This window comes from Elephantulus edwardii, unplaced genomic scaffold, assembly GCF_000299155.1.
Source record: "Elephantulus edwardii isolate Elephantulus edwardi_28Jun2011 unplaced genomic scaffold, EleEdw1.0 scaffold00042, whole genome shotgun sequence".
NCBI lineage: Eukaryota > Metazoa > Chordata > Mammalia > Macroscelidea > Macroscelididae > Elephantulus > Elephantulus edwardii.
The window spans coordinates 8,528,575-8,546,960 of NW_006399792.1; the positions used below are offsets into that span (position 1 = coordinate 8,528,575).

At 38.7% G+C, this 18,386-nt stretch overlaps 2 protein-coding genes across 2 annotated transcripts in view; one reads left to right on the top strand and one right to left on the bottom strand.

The window, feature by feature from the left end:
* The window catches only part of COPS4 (COP9 signalosome subunit 4), a 67,811-nt gene that overhangs the window by 29,876 nt on the left and 19,549 nt on the right, over positions 1-18,386 (bottom strand). The window contains exons 2-5 of the mRNA XM_006885327.1: positions 15,573-15,652; positions 4,919-5,070; positions 4,245-4,348; positions 1-95 (exon numbers count right to left, since the gene is read on the bottom strand). Coding sequence (XP_006885389.1) covers positions 1-95; positions 4,245-4,348; positions 4,919-5,070; positions 15,573-15,652 — 431 coding nt within the window. The remainder of the gene's footprint in view (positions 96-4,244; positions 4,349-4,918; positions 5,071-15,572; positions 15,653-18,386) is intronic.
* On the top strand, positions 2,535-2,795 carry LOC102875219 (dynein light chain 1, cytoplasmic-like). The gene has a single exon (XM_006885263.1). It carries the CDS (start codon positions 2,535-2,537, stop codon positions 2,793-2,795), a length of 261 nt encoding a protein of 86 aa, XP_006885325.1.

Below are 18,386 nucleotides of genomic sequence, written 5' to 3' on the forward strand. Positions count from 1 at the left end.
TTATATAAGCTTCTGCCTGGACTGGATCATCATCCTCCAGATACAACCTAGCAATCTTCAGATAAGTCTCCAGTTTATAATCTACATTGTACTGTCTGAGGTACAACCAAAAAAACACAAAATTATTACATATTTTATCAAGAAAAAGTCTTTGTGGTTTTTTAAGGCATTATGAAAAACAAAAAATATTCCTAAAACAAGTTTTATTTAACTTTTATAATTTTGTTAACATGATTTCTATTCCTCAGATAAGGTCTTTCACAAATCAAATATCATAAAAGAAAAAAAACACCCTGTTCAGTAACATATCACATACTAACTTCCCTGGAGAATAAATTAGTAGTATGTTCTCCAAATATCATTTGTACTCTTTAAAATGTATATAGAAATAACCTCTAAAATTAAATCCTAAAAAATTAAAAAAAAAATCCTAAAAAATTAAAAAAAAATCACACAGGTATATTCATTTGTAATATCTCTAATAGAAAATGTAGAAATTCCTCATTATGAGCATTTAGCTTATCAATTAAAGTATGGCCTATGTTGATACAATGTGTCACTGAGTCAATTCTGACTCATGTTGTGTACCACTGAGTCAGAATCGACCCACTACTGACCCTCCAGTGAGTTTTCAGAGGCAGTTAATCACACAGAAGAAGACTGCCCATAATTCTCCTGTGGAGTAGTTGGTGGATTCAAACCATGTTCCTTCAGATTTCAGAGTAGCTTCTTACCACTAGGCCACCAGAGCTACCTAGTGACCCTATATAACAGGACTCATAGGAAGCGTTTACAACAGAAGAGAACTATCCCATAGGGTTTTCTAAGCTACAATATTTATAGGACCAGATCGACCAGTCTTTTCCCCCATGGGACAGCTGGGAGAGTCATCAATTTTCAGTTGGCCTATTACTAATCATTGTGTACCTAAGAGTTCCTTGATGGTATACTATGAAGTTATCTAAAGCACAGTAGCCCTGGTGGAGCTGTGTAAAGCATTCAGTAGCTAATTAAAAGGCTAAACCCCACTAGCTGCTCTGCAGAAGAAAGATGAGGCCGTCTGCTTCTACCAAGATTTATCGCCTTGGACACCTGGAGGGCAGTTCTACTCTGTCCAACCAGGTTACTGTGAGTCAGAAATGACTCAACAGCAGTAGGTTTGAGATTAATTATCCACACTAAAAAAGTATGCAGCTATTTATAATTAATGCAATGAGGTTTAAAATTGAGTGTAAACCAGCTGCCACTGCATTCATTCTGCCTCACGGTGACTCATGTGTGTCAGAGAACCGTGCTCCATAGGTTACTCAGTCACTGCCACCTTTTGGAAGGAGATGGACAGATTTTTCTTCTGGGTGGTTTTAAAGTGCCAACGTTTTGATTACAAGCCAAATGCTTAATTGTTTACACCATTCAAGAGTTCCATGGAATAATAGTCATTGTGTATTTTTGCTAAAAAAAGGAATAAAATGGTATGTAAACCATCACACATCTACTATGAGTTAGAAGTGACTCAACAGTAACTGATTAAGATACCATTAAAATATATAGTTAGATATAGACATATGTATCTCAATATAATAATAACTATTATCTCCATGTGGTGTAATTATACACCTTCCCATCACTTACTGATGACATAGTTAAGTTTCAAACCACCACTCTTCTGTCATTTTGCCCCACTGTGTTAGTTTGCAGGTTGCTGTGATGTTGGAAGCTATACCACTAGCATTTTAAGTATCATCAGGGTCACCAATGGTGGTTTCAGTAAAGCTTCCAAACTAAACAGACTAAGGAGAACTGGTCATCCACTCAGGAAAGAACAGCCTTCAAAAACCCTCTAAATCAAATCAATGGAACACCTGTTCAATATACTGCCAGAAGACGAGATCTCAGATTGGAATGTACTCAAAACGCAATTGAGGAAGGGCTACCTCCTCAAAGTAGTCCATCATAATGATGTGAATGAATTAAAGCCTTCTCTCAATAAAGGACCTGCATTTGCTGATACAGTGAGACTCTAAATGAAGAGAAACAGGTACACACAACCATTAATAACTGGCCATGGAATACACCAAGTATGAACCTAAGAAAACTTGATGTTTTCAAAGTAAAGCAGAACATATAACAATTGACTGCTTCAGCATGAGTGATTTGAAACTAATTGGTATTGGCCATTCTAAACCAGGTTCATATCAAAAAGACTAGTTGAAAAATAGTTACAAATCTTGAACTTAATCTTTTCTAACTTCCGTTTACGTCCTTTTCTGTACGTGCCTTCACCCAAATAACCCTGTGAACTACTACTATGAATCTGAACCAATAATGATCCCATTATTCTCTGTCTCCTTCCCCTTCATTTCCATCCTTGTCTCATTGAAGTCTTATGGTCAGGTACAACTACTGCCTTGCACTTGCACTCATTTCTAATCCACTTTTCTTGCTGTTTTAATTATTGAGTAAAATCCTAACTCCAAGATAGGCCACGGCTTTGGGAGCAGCAGTAATATGCTAGTCCCTACTCTGCAATAACCATGTGCAACCAAAAAGTAGGGATCAAAAATGCAGACATGATGCAGCAGGACTCAGCGGAGTGCGTGACCCAGGCACTGGAGAACTACAACACAGGTAAGGATATCGTGGCCCATATCAAGGAGGAGAATGACAAGAAGTACAGCCCCACCTCGTACCACATCATGGGGAGAAAATTTGGTAGTCATGTGATACATGAAACGAAGCACTTCGTCTACTTGTACCTGGGCCAAGTAGCCACTCTTCTCTTCAAATCTGGTTAAAGCATGGGCTGAGCCAACACACCCAGCGATCCATCCAAAGACAAAGACTGAAGCCCAAATTCCAAATACCTTAGAGACTGAAATCTTCAGCCTTGCTAAAGGAACACCTCTATCTTAGAACCTTTGCTCTGTACAGGGCCTTCTCCTGTACCAATTTATTGTGATTATAAAGCAATTAACAAATTAAAAAAAAAAATCCTAACTCCAGTTAAAGATAATCTATTCTTTTACATCATGTAATGAACTCTGCTACAGAAAAATATCCAATTAATTTCATTTTCCATTCAACAATTCATAATTTTGATTCTTGACACTGACTGCAATCCACAAGTGTAATAGCACTCCTCTCACTTCCTTCCTTTGCTTATCATTTCCATTTCTTCTTAATTAATGCTGTCCTTTGCTCTTATATGGTTGGTTATGCTAAGGAATACAAACCTCTCTTGTATTATTATTCACCTCGTCTCACTCATTGTCTTCTCAGGACCAATTTACAGCTGATCCTCCAGTGGATTTTCTGAATTAGCAATGCAACTATATAACCAGGAGGTCACCAGAACTCCCTATTTACCTCACTAGGGTCAGAGTTTCAGGGTTCCACCAGTTTCTCCTAGGCCTGTAAGCCTAGTCTTTTTGTTTTGTTCCACATTTTTCCACATTCTATCTAGATCCTCCTATTTTGGTCCCTTTAGAGCCATTAGCAAGGGTAACTACGAATCACCTAATTCTGCTGATCTCAGGACCATTAGGCTGGGGTTTGTACAGTCCATTCATACAAGGCTATGCATCTGTGCAGAAGGAGACCATCATATCTTTCTCCCATGGAGCTGGTGCTGGGTTCCAACCACCACTGTTTAAATTAGCAGCTGAATGCTTACCTACCGATTCCTGCAGTTAATTCAGCATTCAGAGTGATTCTTTAAAATATTAGATCATGTCACATTTTCGTTAAAAAAAAAAAAAGTTCTCTCTTTCCCTTATTTTTCTAAGAGAAAAACCAAAGTCTTTACAATGGCCTATTATGAGTAGGTCCTCATTCTTCCTCTATTTTATTTCCTTCCTCTCTTCCCTTTGCAAATTCCATCCCACATACTTTTAATACCTTGCTCTCCTTCAAATACAGCAGGTATATTCCCATCTCAGGGTGTCTACATTAGAAATCCTCTCTACCTTTGATACTTTTCCCTCAGAAAGCCATATGAATACTTCCTTATCTCCTTAAGTCTATTAAAAATGACACTAGAGCAATGGGACCATTGTAACTACTCTATTTAATGATAGTACCTGCCTCTCACTTAGCCCAATTATTCATTTTCTCTATAACATTTACAGCCTTTTACATATTACAAAATTTACTTATTAAAGTCACCATTTAGTATGTTTTCTCCACTAGGACATAAAAAGAAGAACAATTCTATTTATCCATTCAATATCCACTATTTACTATACTTTTGTCCTGTTTCCAAAGGAATTCCCACCAACACTTGGGCTGCATTTCTCCAATCTTCTTCTTTCTCATATATGGATGCAAGATGCTGTCTTATTGAAGCAACCTGGAATAATATGCATAAATGTTCAATTAATTCAACTTAAATTACAGTAAAATAAATTGTCATTATCACTACGCTCTCATTCAATATGTTATGGTGTCAAACAGTGAAAGTTTATCTAAACAACCAAAATTTTTTAAATTAATTTTACATTTACAGACTATGAAAAGGATAAAATGAAATAATTGTGTATTAGTGTATTATACACAATAAATATCGTATATAAAATGAAATCATAATTGTGTGGATTATGGTAATACTGTAGCTCTGTTTTCCCATGCTTTCCACCTGATTAAGTCTTATTGGCTTTTCAAAATCATCAAGAGTAATATTTGGTTCATAAATTCATACTGTAATATATAAGAAAGCATTAACTGGAGTTGCAACATTCTAATATTTACTTTCTTTTACATTGTAAATGTTCTCTCATTTAACAATTCTGTCAAACGTATATCTGAATTATTATTTTCTTTAAGAATTTAAATGACATCTCTAAACGTAACTGCCACTATCTTAAATGCAAATACCACTGCTGTAGGTTTTATTATTCTGAGACTATTTCCATCTTTTTACCTGCTCCTCAAATGAGATTACTCTAGGTTGGATCTTCTCCAAGGTGAAATGATAGATTTCTTTGGCTGTGCTGTCAGGCAGGTTAGGCAGATGTGTGCAGAAGTCAGTCAGCAACTGTCGAGAAATCACGAGGCTGACATTCTCATTTACCACTTGGATTTAAAAAGAAAAATATGAGTAATTTTAGAAATTTTCATTTAGTCAACCATTCCTTAAAATTCATATTAAAACCAAACTATATTATTGCAATCTTGTTCCAAGAAATTATTCAACAATGTCCACAGTCATGATTCAGAACCAATTTTCCCATAGACAGAATTATTTTATTACATAGTGACTATAATGAAACAATTTTAAAAGTTTTCAAGAAATAAAAAGGGCTGAGAAAAGTCTTATTTTAAAAGTTCAGTATTTTATTCTCTTTTTATTTTTCTACCACATTAAGGTATAAAAACATCATTTTCTTAGTTGTATATTTAATTCCCTGTTAATGCTAAAAATGTTAAAGCAATACACAGTAAAATAACTGTCACAAAATTTAAATAAAGTGATGATACTTTCCTGCAATTTATAACTTCCTGAAGAAATAATAACATCAAATCTGCACAAAATGTAGTGACATTATTATATGACATTACATATATACACTTCTATAGATTTTATGGCATTATTTAATACCTTATATAATTGCAATTACTTTACAGCATCCCACTCTCCTATCCTTCAATTACATTACTTAAAAATAATCTTATCTGTGCTTTTAACTCATCTGTTAAACATAGTTATCACCTAATACATAAGGCTGTTGAGAGGCTCACATGCAATTAACACATGTAAAGCACTTTCAAGATTGCCAGGCACATAACAAAATTAAAACCCTCCTGCCATCGAGAGGATTCCAACTCAGAGCAACACTCCATCAAGTTTCCAAGGCTACAAACCTTTACAGAAGGACATTAACCCATCTTTCTCCCACAGAGTATCTAGTGGAGTCAGACCACCGACTTTTCAGTTAACAGTCCAATAAACTATGTACTGTGCCAACAGGACACATAGCATTCCATAAACATCATTATCTTCACTATTATTACATTATTTTTTTTTAATGTATGATGTCTATGAACAACTGCTTAGGTAAATTATTTAAGTCTTAAATCAGCATTTACTGTTAGAATAAATGATGGTTCAAAAACTATTTGGTTAATTATTTTAGCAGCAGGCTGCTTTTCATAAAAATCCGTTAGAGTCAACGTTTATAGAGTACATTATTTTGCTACTACAGCGCAACGTTCCAAATCACTTTCCTGGAAGCAGCATGAGTTCTCACACTGCAGCCCTGATTTTGTTAGGTAATAACATATAGCTCTTATTGCTAACTCAGCTGATAATATATTAGCTGCAATTCACTGTAGGATAATACTGAATATGACCGAGAAAAGATATGTAATTCAGTATAATTATCAAAGATAAATTACACAAATTAGTCCTTCTTAGGAAAACAAAAGTACATGAGGGTAGTAAATCAGGCAATCTAGATTCTAGTCTGCACCCTGTACCTGACTGGCCCAACTGTTGGAGACTGCTAGTTCAACCTAGCTGAAGCCATTTTGTAATTCTCTAAGGACATGTCTGGACATGTTGCCCCACCCTGGGAGGATAGGTTTCGGTTTACTGGGAACGCCCTGCTAAGTTTCTGTTTACCAGATAACTTTCAGCTTACTGGAAACGACATGCTATTCTCCTCCACTGTGCTTCTATATATATACTGTGAGTGCTTTCAATAAAAAGAAGACGTGATCGGAGATTCAACTTGCTTCCTGCTTTTGTGCCTCCTGTCCACCCCATTATCGTTCTTCCCCTCCTAGGGTCACCACTGAAGATTCCCCGCGGGCCGGGGCATAACTGGCGCCCAACATGGGGCCCAGGAACGGGAAAGGATGATGAACGCTGCCCGCTAGAAGTGACCAGCCGGTCTGTCCATTGAGTTGCCGTGAGTCTGGGACCACGAGTGACGACTCGCACTGTTGCCAGCCGCAGGACGATTCATCCTGTGAGACAGGCACGTAGCTGCCGCCACGGATTACCCGCCCTGTGAGACAGGCATGAGAGGAGGTAAGGGCAGTGAATTATGGGACAGGGATTAAGTGAACATGAATTGTTCATAAAGGGTATCAGGGATTCCCTCAAGGCACGAGGTATAAGGGTAACTAAAAAAGATTTAAATAAATTTTTCTTGTTTTTAGAAGATGTTTGCCCATGGTTTCCGCAAGAAGGAACTATTGATTCTAAGCAATGGCATAGGGTAGGGGATTGTTTAAATGACTATTATCGTTATTTTGGCCCTGTGAAAATTCCTGTCACTACTTTTTCTTACTAGAATTTCATTAACAAAATCTTAGCTGTTCTTGAACTTCTTCCTTCATCACCATAGGCTCTTGCTCATAAGTTATTTTATTGAATTCTTCTGTATCTGCCAATTCCTTTTGATACAATGACTCAGTATATTCCATCTTCTTTTAATACTTCTTGAATTGTTTAATATTCTGCCTAAAGCATCCTTGATTATAGCTACTCTAGGTTTGAACTTGTTCTTTAGTTCCTTGAGCTTAAGAAATGCTGAATGAGTTCTGGCCCTTTGATTTTCCAACTCTAGCTCCTCCCACATTTCATTGTAATATTTTGCTTTGTCATTCCAAGCTCCCTTTTGGAATCTTCTGTTCAGCTCTTTAGTATGTTAAATTCTTCATTAGAAGTAATAAAAATATTGTTCCTTTTCCTACAAACCGGTTAAATAATTGCTCAACTTTTGCTTCTCCCTTATCATGCATTTCCTACTATTAAGAGATCAAAAGTAAGAGGATTTGGAAGTACTGAGAAATATTTGTTTTGGAAAAACCATCATTAATGATCAAAAGTCCTCTCTTTTTCTGTTAATCAAATTTCTTTTACAGGTCTTGTGGATATAAAAGCTAATGTGTCTGTTATTAGTAAAAAATAATTAGTCTCTTAATTGGCCTTTGCAAAAAATTAACATTAACTCTTTCTGAATTAAGAACCTCTCTTAATGTTGAAAGGTCTAAGAATATTTATGATTGTGCAGAATCTGATGACCAAAAGGCCCAAATGCAATTTTATGTGCTATACATTAGTGCTAATTTATGGGAAAGAAAATTATTAAAACAATTTGTAGCTTTTATATCTATTCCTGCTTTGTCAGATGCTGAATTCTATAGTCTTGCCCTTTTAGTAGGAAAGCTGATATAGAACCTGCAACTCCCTTTAGAATTCTCCTTTGTTATTAATAGGGAAAGTGTTAAAACTCAGAAGAGTCTAAAATATGGGTAAGAATAAGAAGAAAATGTGTTAACAGAAATATGAAGAACAGTTGAGAATAATGAGAAAGATGTTATAAGAGGCCTCAATGTTTGTTTTGTCTTTTGTCTGCCGTGTTTGTTGTCTTTTTGTCTTGTGTTCAAAGTTATAATACTGATGAGCTCATACAGCTTAAAGGTTTCAGTAAAGAACAAGAATTAGTAGAGACAGATATAAGGTTAATATCTGTATGAATTTCAAATCTCATAGGCTAGGAAATGCTAAGAGGGTGTTTCAAACATTTCACGGCGCCAAAAGAGACTTTTTGTCTCAAGAGATCTTTGAAAAATCAGCTCTTGGGGAGCTCTGGTGGCCTAGTGGCAAGGAGCTGCAACTACAATCCCAGAGGCGCACGGTTCGAATCCACCAGATGCTCTGCCGGGGAAGGAGGGACAATCTCCTTCTGTACCAGTAAGATCTGATTGACGGTACATTCACACAAAAATAATAAAATTTAAAAAAAATTTTTTTAAAAAGAAAAATCAGCTCTTGGCATCCTCTTCTCACCTACATATATCCATGCATTTTATCCAGGATCTACATACTTAGGTAGAAATTTCCATATGTTTCAGCCAATAATGCAAGATATACATGCCAGTGGCTGTCACTACAAGTCTATGTGAGTTGTGTGTGTCTATGTTAATTGCTCTACTTTAAATAAAAACCTGTAGGAGTAAAAATAAAAACTCTCCACTATAGCCCCTTAATTAATGCTTGCCTGTGTTGAACCTAGTTGTGTAGGTCAAAGCTACACGGTTTAATGAACACTTTCCTTCTAATAGACTCTTCAATTCTTCAGAAACATACCTTTTTGCCTTTACCTATATGTATCATAAAGGTCCTAACGTTTTTACAGATGTTTCTAATTATGAAAAAAAAACAGAATATTGGAGTATTAACAAATTCAATGTTGAATCACCTCTTTATAAATCAGTACTAGAAAGCAAGTTACGTGCTATTTTTTTAGCTTTAAAGATCTGATGACAATATTGATATTATTATTATTATGTGTTGCAAATGGAGGGTCCCAAAGAACAGAATAATTTTATAGTTAATAATAAGACAAACAGCCAGGAACAAGATGGAGCACAGAGCATAAAACAGGGGGCCAGCAGTTCTTGACTGAAAACCCCTAGCCAAGCTTCTCTGTATCTTCATTAAGAATTATCAGGAAGTAAATAATAGAGAAAATTCAGTGCAGATGAGGCCACTCTCTTTCTATTGAAAACCTTCTGCCTGGCTCGAGAGGGAGGGGTTCACAAATATAAGAATTCGGTATGACCTTGGGAATTGCCTTGATGCCTCAAGGTGAACTCCAGCTCAGGTAGCAACACTCCCTCTGCGGGGGTCCCTTGCTGTCTCCTACCTGCAATGAACAAACAGCTTATTTTTCTAGGCTCTAACACAAGGAAAACCCTAACTTAGATCTGTGGTTCCTTCAATTCCTTTTTCATTTAATGTTTAGTATAAACATTTTACCTTCCCAACTCCTAAAATAATCTAGACGAATAATGCTCCTAGCTATACCAGCAAGAGTTTTCAAAATTTTTGTAAATATTTTACTATTTGTCATAAAACTGAGTTTCCTTACAATCCTCAAAAACAAGGTATTATAGAATGTACTCTTTCTACTATCAAAAATTATTTAAATAAAAAGGGGGAATTATTGGAATACTATATCCCCTAAATTCAAATAATTATATTTCTCACTTACAATTTATTTTAAATTTTTCATTTTGAACGACTAGAAAAGGTCTGCCGCAGACAGACAATGGTGAAACATACAGTAAAGAAGGTATACTGAAATTAAATAGAAGGATGCATTAACAAAGCAATGAAAAAGACCTGACCCTGTGTTAATATGGGGTCGAGGCTATGTTTGTGTTTTTCCACAGAACTCTGAAAGTGCAAAGTGCCTTCCTGAAAAGTTTGGTATGCTCTGCAGAAGATGTCTTGCCTGACAGAACTAAGGATGGTGATATTGCTGACTCTGACAACGAGGATTCAAGCTGAATCTTAAGGACATATGTTCCAGATCTACTTTTACTTCACCCTCTCAGCTGGAGAAAAATGGTACTGCAGACTTGAATTTGTACAATTGGGCTCCATCAAATAAAGTCAAAGCTAAGGATCAGTAGAAGAAATTTGGACTATTGATATGAAGAATTTTCAAACTGAATTATGAAAATTAGTTGCTAGTATGGGATCTATAAATATTTTCTGTATACCAAAAGATAACTGTAAGGGAGATAATGTCACAAGTGACAGAGTCATGTCATGTGTACTTGAACCATATGTCTTATTGATTGGTAATAAGGTAATCACTGGTGATTATCCAAAATTTAAGTAAGTTGTTCCCGTAAAATTTCTAACTATATTAGCTCTGTTACCAAGGATGATTCAGTTATTCTAAGAACCCTCCTCTTGTTATGACATTCGTAAAGTTAAATGATATTTGGTATGATAATAATGCTTGCAAATTTTAAAAGAGTTGTATAAGTTATCATTAAGAAGCAAGAGAGCTGTTGTTGTTGTTTAATGCCGTCGAGTCATAGACGACTCATAGTGACCCTATGAACAAACAGCCTGAGCACTGTTCATACATAGAGTTTCCGGAGGCAAGCCATTTTGGAAGTGGATGCCGCTCCTGCTCCCAGGCTTGATTTAGTCGGAAAGCTCCAGCCAACACTGTCCACCATGGGTGCCCATTACCACGACTGGCACATCACTGTCACAGGCTTCAGCATCACAGCAACCACGAGTTACCTCTATACAGCAACGCACAGACCAGTGCTATACCACCTAGAAGAATGTTTGACAGGAAGACAAAAATAAACTAGTATAATAAACTTGTCAAAAATAAACTAGTATAACAAAAAAAAAAAAAAACCCACACAAAAACCGGCCAGGTCTGTTCCAACACTCAGGACCTCTGAGACCGTGGCCCGTAATCAGCCTTTGAACCTGGGACTAGATGCATCCTTATGGCTTAACTTTCAGCCAAACAGCGGCCTGTAAGACAAGAGGAGTGGATCTGACTGCTACAACAGGCTCAGGCCACCAGAGGGCATGAGGACGTGCAGGCCAGAGCGAGGCTCACAGTAGCCCACAGGGTCTCCCGCCCACAGAGTTGCTCTAAGTCACAGGGCACCCTGTGGGACCTAAGAACAAATGCTGTAAGGTGCTGTGTAAGGAATCGAGTCTGGCTCATGGCGACGCTATGAACAACAGCTCTGAACCCTGTCCTCTCCTATGCCATCTTCATCATCTCTGACACTTGATTGAGCCCACTGCTGCTGTCAGTCTGTCACTCCATTTGGTTTGAGGGTCTTCCTCTCTCACTGCCTCTTCACCTTTCTAAGCATGATGTCCCTCTCTGTGGAATAACCTCTCCTAGCAACATGCTTAAAGTATGTGAGACGAATTATCTCTGCCTCCACGGACTAGTGGTGTGTGGTCTGGACAGGCAGCTGGGCTGCTAACCTGAGGCCGAGAATCTGTGATGGCTCCACTGTGACCTGGAACTGACCCCACCACAGTGGATTTGGACTTTGGTGCGAATGAGCATGGTGAGGAGGGCTGCACAATGTACATGCCCTCCACTGGAAACCCCAACGCAGTCCCCAACGTGGCCTACTGTCTTTCCCCACGTGCCCTTCTCAACACCCTCAGGGGTCAGGAAGGAGGCGGCTGTTTCAAAATAGGACACGCTACATTCCCAAGTGCACTCCTGTCTGCTGACACAGGGGCCCTTGCTCTTCGGAGGATTCTGTGAGCTCCACTCCACAGCGCCTGCTGGCCTGAGGTGTCAGACAGAACAGAGTAGCCATAGGGCTGACCCAATGAGGCTGGGGCCCTACACCCACCACCTAGAATGGATGCCCACAGCTATGTCAAGACTGAGCATGCAGGGAACCTTGACAATAGGAACAGCTGCTCCTTGTCACCAAGGAGGTGTGTTTGGGGCACAGACAGATTGCTGAGCAAGATACACCCATAGTTGTTAAAAAAAAAAAAAACCAGAAGAAAACCAAAATCTGAAGGGCAAACCCTGACCACACCTCCTAAGTCTTCAATAGGACGCTGTCCACCCTCGGGTCCAAGCAGACTCCTCCTTACTGCTCTCCTTGCCTGTCCAAGCTTCTGCTCTTACCTCACAGAGAAGTGTGGCCGTACCATCCGCACACAGCAAACCTCCTCCACAGAACAAGAAACTCTGCTCTTGAGTTAGAATCACCGCCCGCTGACCCTCTAGGGGGTTGTCAGAGGCTGTAAATTACACAGGAGGAGAATACCCACTTTTTCTCCCATGGACGAGCTGGTGGATTTGAAGAAACACAAGCCTCTGGGTTGGCAGCACGACTGCTACCCCAGTAGGCCACCAGAGCTCCCTAACATTCAGATAAGATGGCCTATTTCTACACAGCTAGGACACCTCATCTGTCCCCATTCCCACCTAGGGGGGTCACTCAGACCACAGAGGGCAGGCTTAACGAGGCAGAGGACAGGGGCTGTGGCCCCGTTCCCCCAATGCAATATCTACAGTTTTGTTTCCAAAATAGTATCTGTAAGGGACTTGATGCGCAGAGGCACTGCGTTAAAATGGGAGGGGGGGGAAACACCAAAAACCCCAACACAACGAGCCCAAAACAACACCACATCAGAGCAAGAGGAAAAGTGCAGTCTTGAAACCCATATCCTCGGGAAGATGCAAAGTGACAGTATTTTAACCCAGAAGAGCGGAGCTCTCTGCAGCTTTGTTCACAGCCAGCCGGCACAGGACTATTCAAGGAGAAAAGAGGCCGGGCACCCTCGACTCGCAGCGCCAGGGCGGGACCCGAGCGGTGACAGGTGGGCAGCAGGACACATCCGCCCCCGCAGCTGTAGAACTTGTAATTGTAGAAATTGTTTCTCTTATCCCTATGATTGCTGCCGTCTCTACTTCTGCTGTAGCTTCAACAAAAGAAGTCCACACGGCTAAGTTTTTAATTGGGTTAGTGCATATTGTGACAAAATTTAAAGCAAAAGAATGTATAATCACTCAATTATGGCCTAAAAGTTAAGGGGACGTGGTCAAAGACCAGTCACTCCTTTTTGGGGACCTCAAAAGGCTTTCTTTTTCTTATTTCTTTTGGCCCCTGGGCAATTCAGAGACTTACACACTTTATCAAGCAGCAGGTCGAATCCATAGCCTCCCATCCCATACAAGTCCATTATCAAAGACTGCAAATGGCCAATAAAGAAAATCCTTGATGATACAGGCTAATAAACCGGGCAGCCAGAGACGGGTAAGAGACACCGGCCCCTGTTTCAACCTAAGATAGGCACCCCACCGTAGCTGCTGGGTTAGCCTATGACGGGTAAGATCAGTAGGTACGGTGTCCAACCTAAGACAGGCGCCGGTTTCATACATGGTCAAACAGGAGAGCACCAAAGGCCTGTTGCGCTTTTGCAGTCTTCAAATAATTATAAAAAACAGGGAGGATCTGTTGGAGACTGCTAGTTCAACTAGCTGAAAGCCATTTTGTAATTCTCTAAGGACATGTCTGGACATGTTGCCCCACCCTGGGAGGATAGGTTTTGGTTTACTGGGAACGCCCTGCTAAGTTTCTGTTTACCAGATAACTTTCAGCTTACTGGAAACGACATGTTATTCTCCCCCATTGCGTACTTCTCCTCCCCCCATTGTGCTTTTATATACATATATACATATATACATATATACATATATACATATATACATATATACATATATATAGTGAATGCTTTCAATAAAAAGAAGACTTGATCGGAGATTCAACTTGTCTTCCTGCTTTTGTGCCTCCTGTCCCCCCCATTCTCGTTCTTCCCCTCCTAGGGTCACCGCTGAAGATCCCCGCGGGCCAGGGCACCCAACGTCCTTGAGATAGGTAAATTAATACTCTAAGACAGGAATAATTAAACTTGTATTGTCTAATCAAAGTATTACTAAAGCAGAAAACACAGTGCATAATGGGATTAAAAACACTGTGAACTATAAAGCACTAACAAATGTCACTAATTTTTGTTAACTCTGTATAGCATTCAGCCAGAACACTGAGTAATTTTGACTATAACTGGCTATGTTTGAATTTAGAGGGCAAGCGACTCTGTCTTTAAGTATGGAACTCTCTGCTGTTACTACTGCTGAATGCTGATGAGTTCATTCTGGCTCACAGTGACCCTCTAAATCAGAATAGGACTTTTTCAAATGGTTTCTTAAGATGCAGTCTTTACAGGAAGAGATGGCCAAGTCCTATTAACTCTCTGATGGGTTCAAATTGTCAAACTTTAGGTTAGCAGATAAGCACTTAAGCATTTCCACAAGAACACCTTTGGGAAATGTTTCGTTCGCAACTGAAAAAGAATGTTCTTAAGATTACCCCAGTGTTAAGAAACCATACTGCAACCCTGAAGCACATGGTTGAAATCCACCAGCTGCTCTGTAGGAAAAGGATGGGCAATCTCCCATGGGTCAGGTCCAACTCAACAGTACACAATGATATGTAAAACTTATACAGAGAGCTCTGATGACGTAGTCCAAAGGAAGCTGAGCTGCTAACCCAACAGCAGGACTTCTACAGTCCGAATCCACTAGCTGCTCCAAAGGAAAAGATGAGCAGCCTCCTCTACTTGTGATTTTCAGCCTCAGAAATCCAATGGAGCTTCAGCTATAAATATAAACAGCCTTAATGGCAGTGAGTGGACAGTGGACACTAAATATACAGCATGTACCATTCCAAGCACTTTATTATGTTTGTTTTTTGTTGGTTTTTTTAATTTTATTTTATTAATTTTAATAGACATTTACAGAGGTTTTGGATCAAGCACTTTATTATGTTATTAACTCATTTAATCTCCTAACAATCCTATAGGATCATTATACCTATTTTAAAGAGAAGGAAAGAAGGCAAAGAAAAGTCAAATAATTTCTGCCATAAGATCATAAAGCTAATAAAACAGCAAACCGGGATTTGAATCCAGACAGACTATACTTTTTGGTGATGCTATCAGGTACTACTGAACTCACAGCAACCTTCAACACAATAGTGTACAACAGAATGAACACTGCAAATGGGAATGTAATTTTAAAGATAATTTACTGAAAAAATTATAAAGATGTAAAATTTAAAATTTTTTATTCCTCAAAAAAGTTACAATCATTATTAACAGTAATCATTTTGTATTTTAAAAAGACTCAAGCAAGATTTAAAGTCCCAGCTGTGTAAGATAAAGTAAAAATTGTGATTTCCACTACACTTACTTGCTTCCACAAAGGCTTTCAAAGCTTCAAGTTGTTCTGCCCCAGATAACTGAATGGCTTTTTCCAGGATCTGACGATATCTGAAACAATATCAAATAAAAATAATGTTCAGAGAGTCTCTGTATTTTCCAATGCTATCATGTATGTTTATTCATTTCTACTACCTAGTCTATTTTACCATACTCTAGCTTATGGCTTTCTTTATAGTACAACACAGATGTTTCTTTCCATGCTTCCAACCCATCATAAGACTCTAAGTTACTGAAACACACACTCGTCTTCTATTTTGTGGTTTTTCCTTACAGTATATCTGTGGCACTTAGTTTGTTATTTTAACCAATAATGATAGGGAGGAATTAGGCACACATACTGTGGCCTCTCATAGAGACTGGGCAGTATGTTAATAATGCAAATAAGGTACACAGAATCTCTGTTGTGATGGGACCACATAAATAAGGTATATAAAACCTTAACACGGAGACTAAACTGTTTTGCCTTCCTACTAGGCTAAAAATGAGCCATCTCAAGCAAAGAGGACTTCAATACCAAAAAAAAAAAAAATAAACAAAAAAAGAAGATGCTGTTGTCAGATGCCAAAGAGTCAAGTACAACTCACAGTGATCCTATGAACAACAGATCTGAACCCTGTTCTATCCTGTACTATCCTCACAAACCCCAATACACTAGTGTCTATTGCCACAATCACTGTGTTAATCTACCTGGTCGAGGGTCTTCCTCTCTTTCATTGTCCCTCCACCTTCCCAAGCAGGATATCCCTCTCCAATGAATAGCCTTTCCTACCAACATGCCCAAAGTATGTGAGGCAAAGTTTAATTATCTTTGGCTCCAAGAAGTACTCTGACTGCACCTTCTCCAAGACTTATCTTTCTGTTCTTTTAGCAGTCCATGAGACATTTGGTACTCTTCTCCAATACCACAGTTCAAAGGAATGAATTCTTCTTGTGCCATCCTTAGTCACTGCCCAGCTCTCAGGAGTATAGCAAGTGACTGAAAAGATTATGGTTTGAATCAGGCACACCTTAGTCCTCAAACTAACATCACTGCTTCTCATTAATTTGGGGAAGTGCCTGGCTGAAGACTTTTCCAGTGTAAGATGTCTCCTGATCTCCTGAATGCTGGTACCAAGTATATTGATTATGGATGTAAGAGAAAGTCATTGACAGTTTCAATCTCTTCTCCATCTACCATAATGTTGCCTACAGGGCCAGTGGTGAGAATTTTTGTGTCCTTGATGTTGAAATATAATCCACACTGAACGCTGAAGTGTTTAACCTTCTGCAGCTAGTGCTTTAAGGCTTCTTTACTTTCAGCAAGCTTGGTTGTGTCTTCTGCATAACAATTATTACTGATGAGTCTTCTTCCAATTCTAATGCCACATTCTTTATTCAGCCCAGCTCAGAATACAGATTAAATAGGTAGGGGAATCCACGTAGCGTTTCCTTGCTCTGTTCTCACAATAGCCTCCTGTATGAACACAATTTAAGGGTTCAGGGGCTACTATTCTTCTCGATGTTAGTCATAACATGATTTGATCCATGCAATCAAATGGAAACAGTATGGAGCATATCTTTGGATCCATGGTCCTATGCTAAAAGCTTCCTAGAACCAGAAAAACAAAGAGGACAAGCAATAACAGTAAAGATGGTGCAAGACAGAGAAAAGCCGTGGTAGAGAAAGGACAATAACAGAACTAGGAGACCAGTGAGATTGATTGGTGAGCTTCCCAAGCCCACACAATCAGGGATCTGCAGTGGGTGTACTAACCAACAGAATGTGAGAGCTTAGTGACTTCAGGTAGGAAACTTCCTGCTGGAATAGGGTGCCCTGCTGCACTTACAGGCAGATTTACAAAGCCTTGTAAAACCTGCACAAACAGGGCAAAGGCAAGGTCAAGAGGCTAAGGGCCAAAAATCAAGACAGGAAGCTGTCCTGACCAAAGAACTGTATCTAGTCATTCTTGATTTTGAATTATATAACCTATTTCTTCCCTAATAAACTAATCCTGAGTATGGCCATACTACAACAAATAATGGAGGAGTGCGGTGGGAAGGCAGCTCGTGTCAGAATTTGTAAAATGGTTGGAGAGACGGTACATGTGACCTCAAAGGAGTCTACCTTGTCTAGTATTGATGAGGATTATCTTTCCCTCTTGTGAGGTTAGAGATCAGACTCTCTTAGCATGCCGTTGTTATAAAAACAAGACACACAGAAAATTATCTGAGGCAACCTCAATCTTTTCTCTCATGGATTTAATAAATCTTTGAAACACTGAAAATTTGGCTAAACAATAAAGTTAAACATTAGAGATGGAATGTGTGCCAAATGAACAATACTAAGTCAAATGGACTTACAAATACTCTTTATGTTGTCAGGGTCTATCAGATTTTTATTTGCTTATAATTTTAATAAAAACAATTTTACCTAATATCCATACCCACATGAAATACCTGAGATGGACAGAATACAATAATAAGCAGGCAATGACAAATTCTCTCCTAGAGAATTTTTTGTTATTGTTGTTCATTTCCATATATACAATACTTAGAAGAGTATCTGGCAGTTGTAAGAACTCAGATATTCAACAGATTTGGAAATATTTTATTTCTTAAATTGACTGAAGTACATGAATGTATTTGAGGCTTTGAACACTAATGAACGAAGGCCAGATGAGTTGTGGGAGGATATCAAGGGTATCATCCAGAAAGAGTGCAAACGGTCATTGCAAAGACAGAAGAGGAAGAAAAGACCAAAACGGATGTCAGAAGAAACTCTGAAAATTGCACTGGAGCGCAA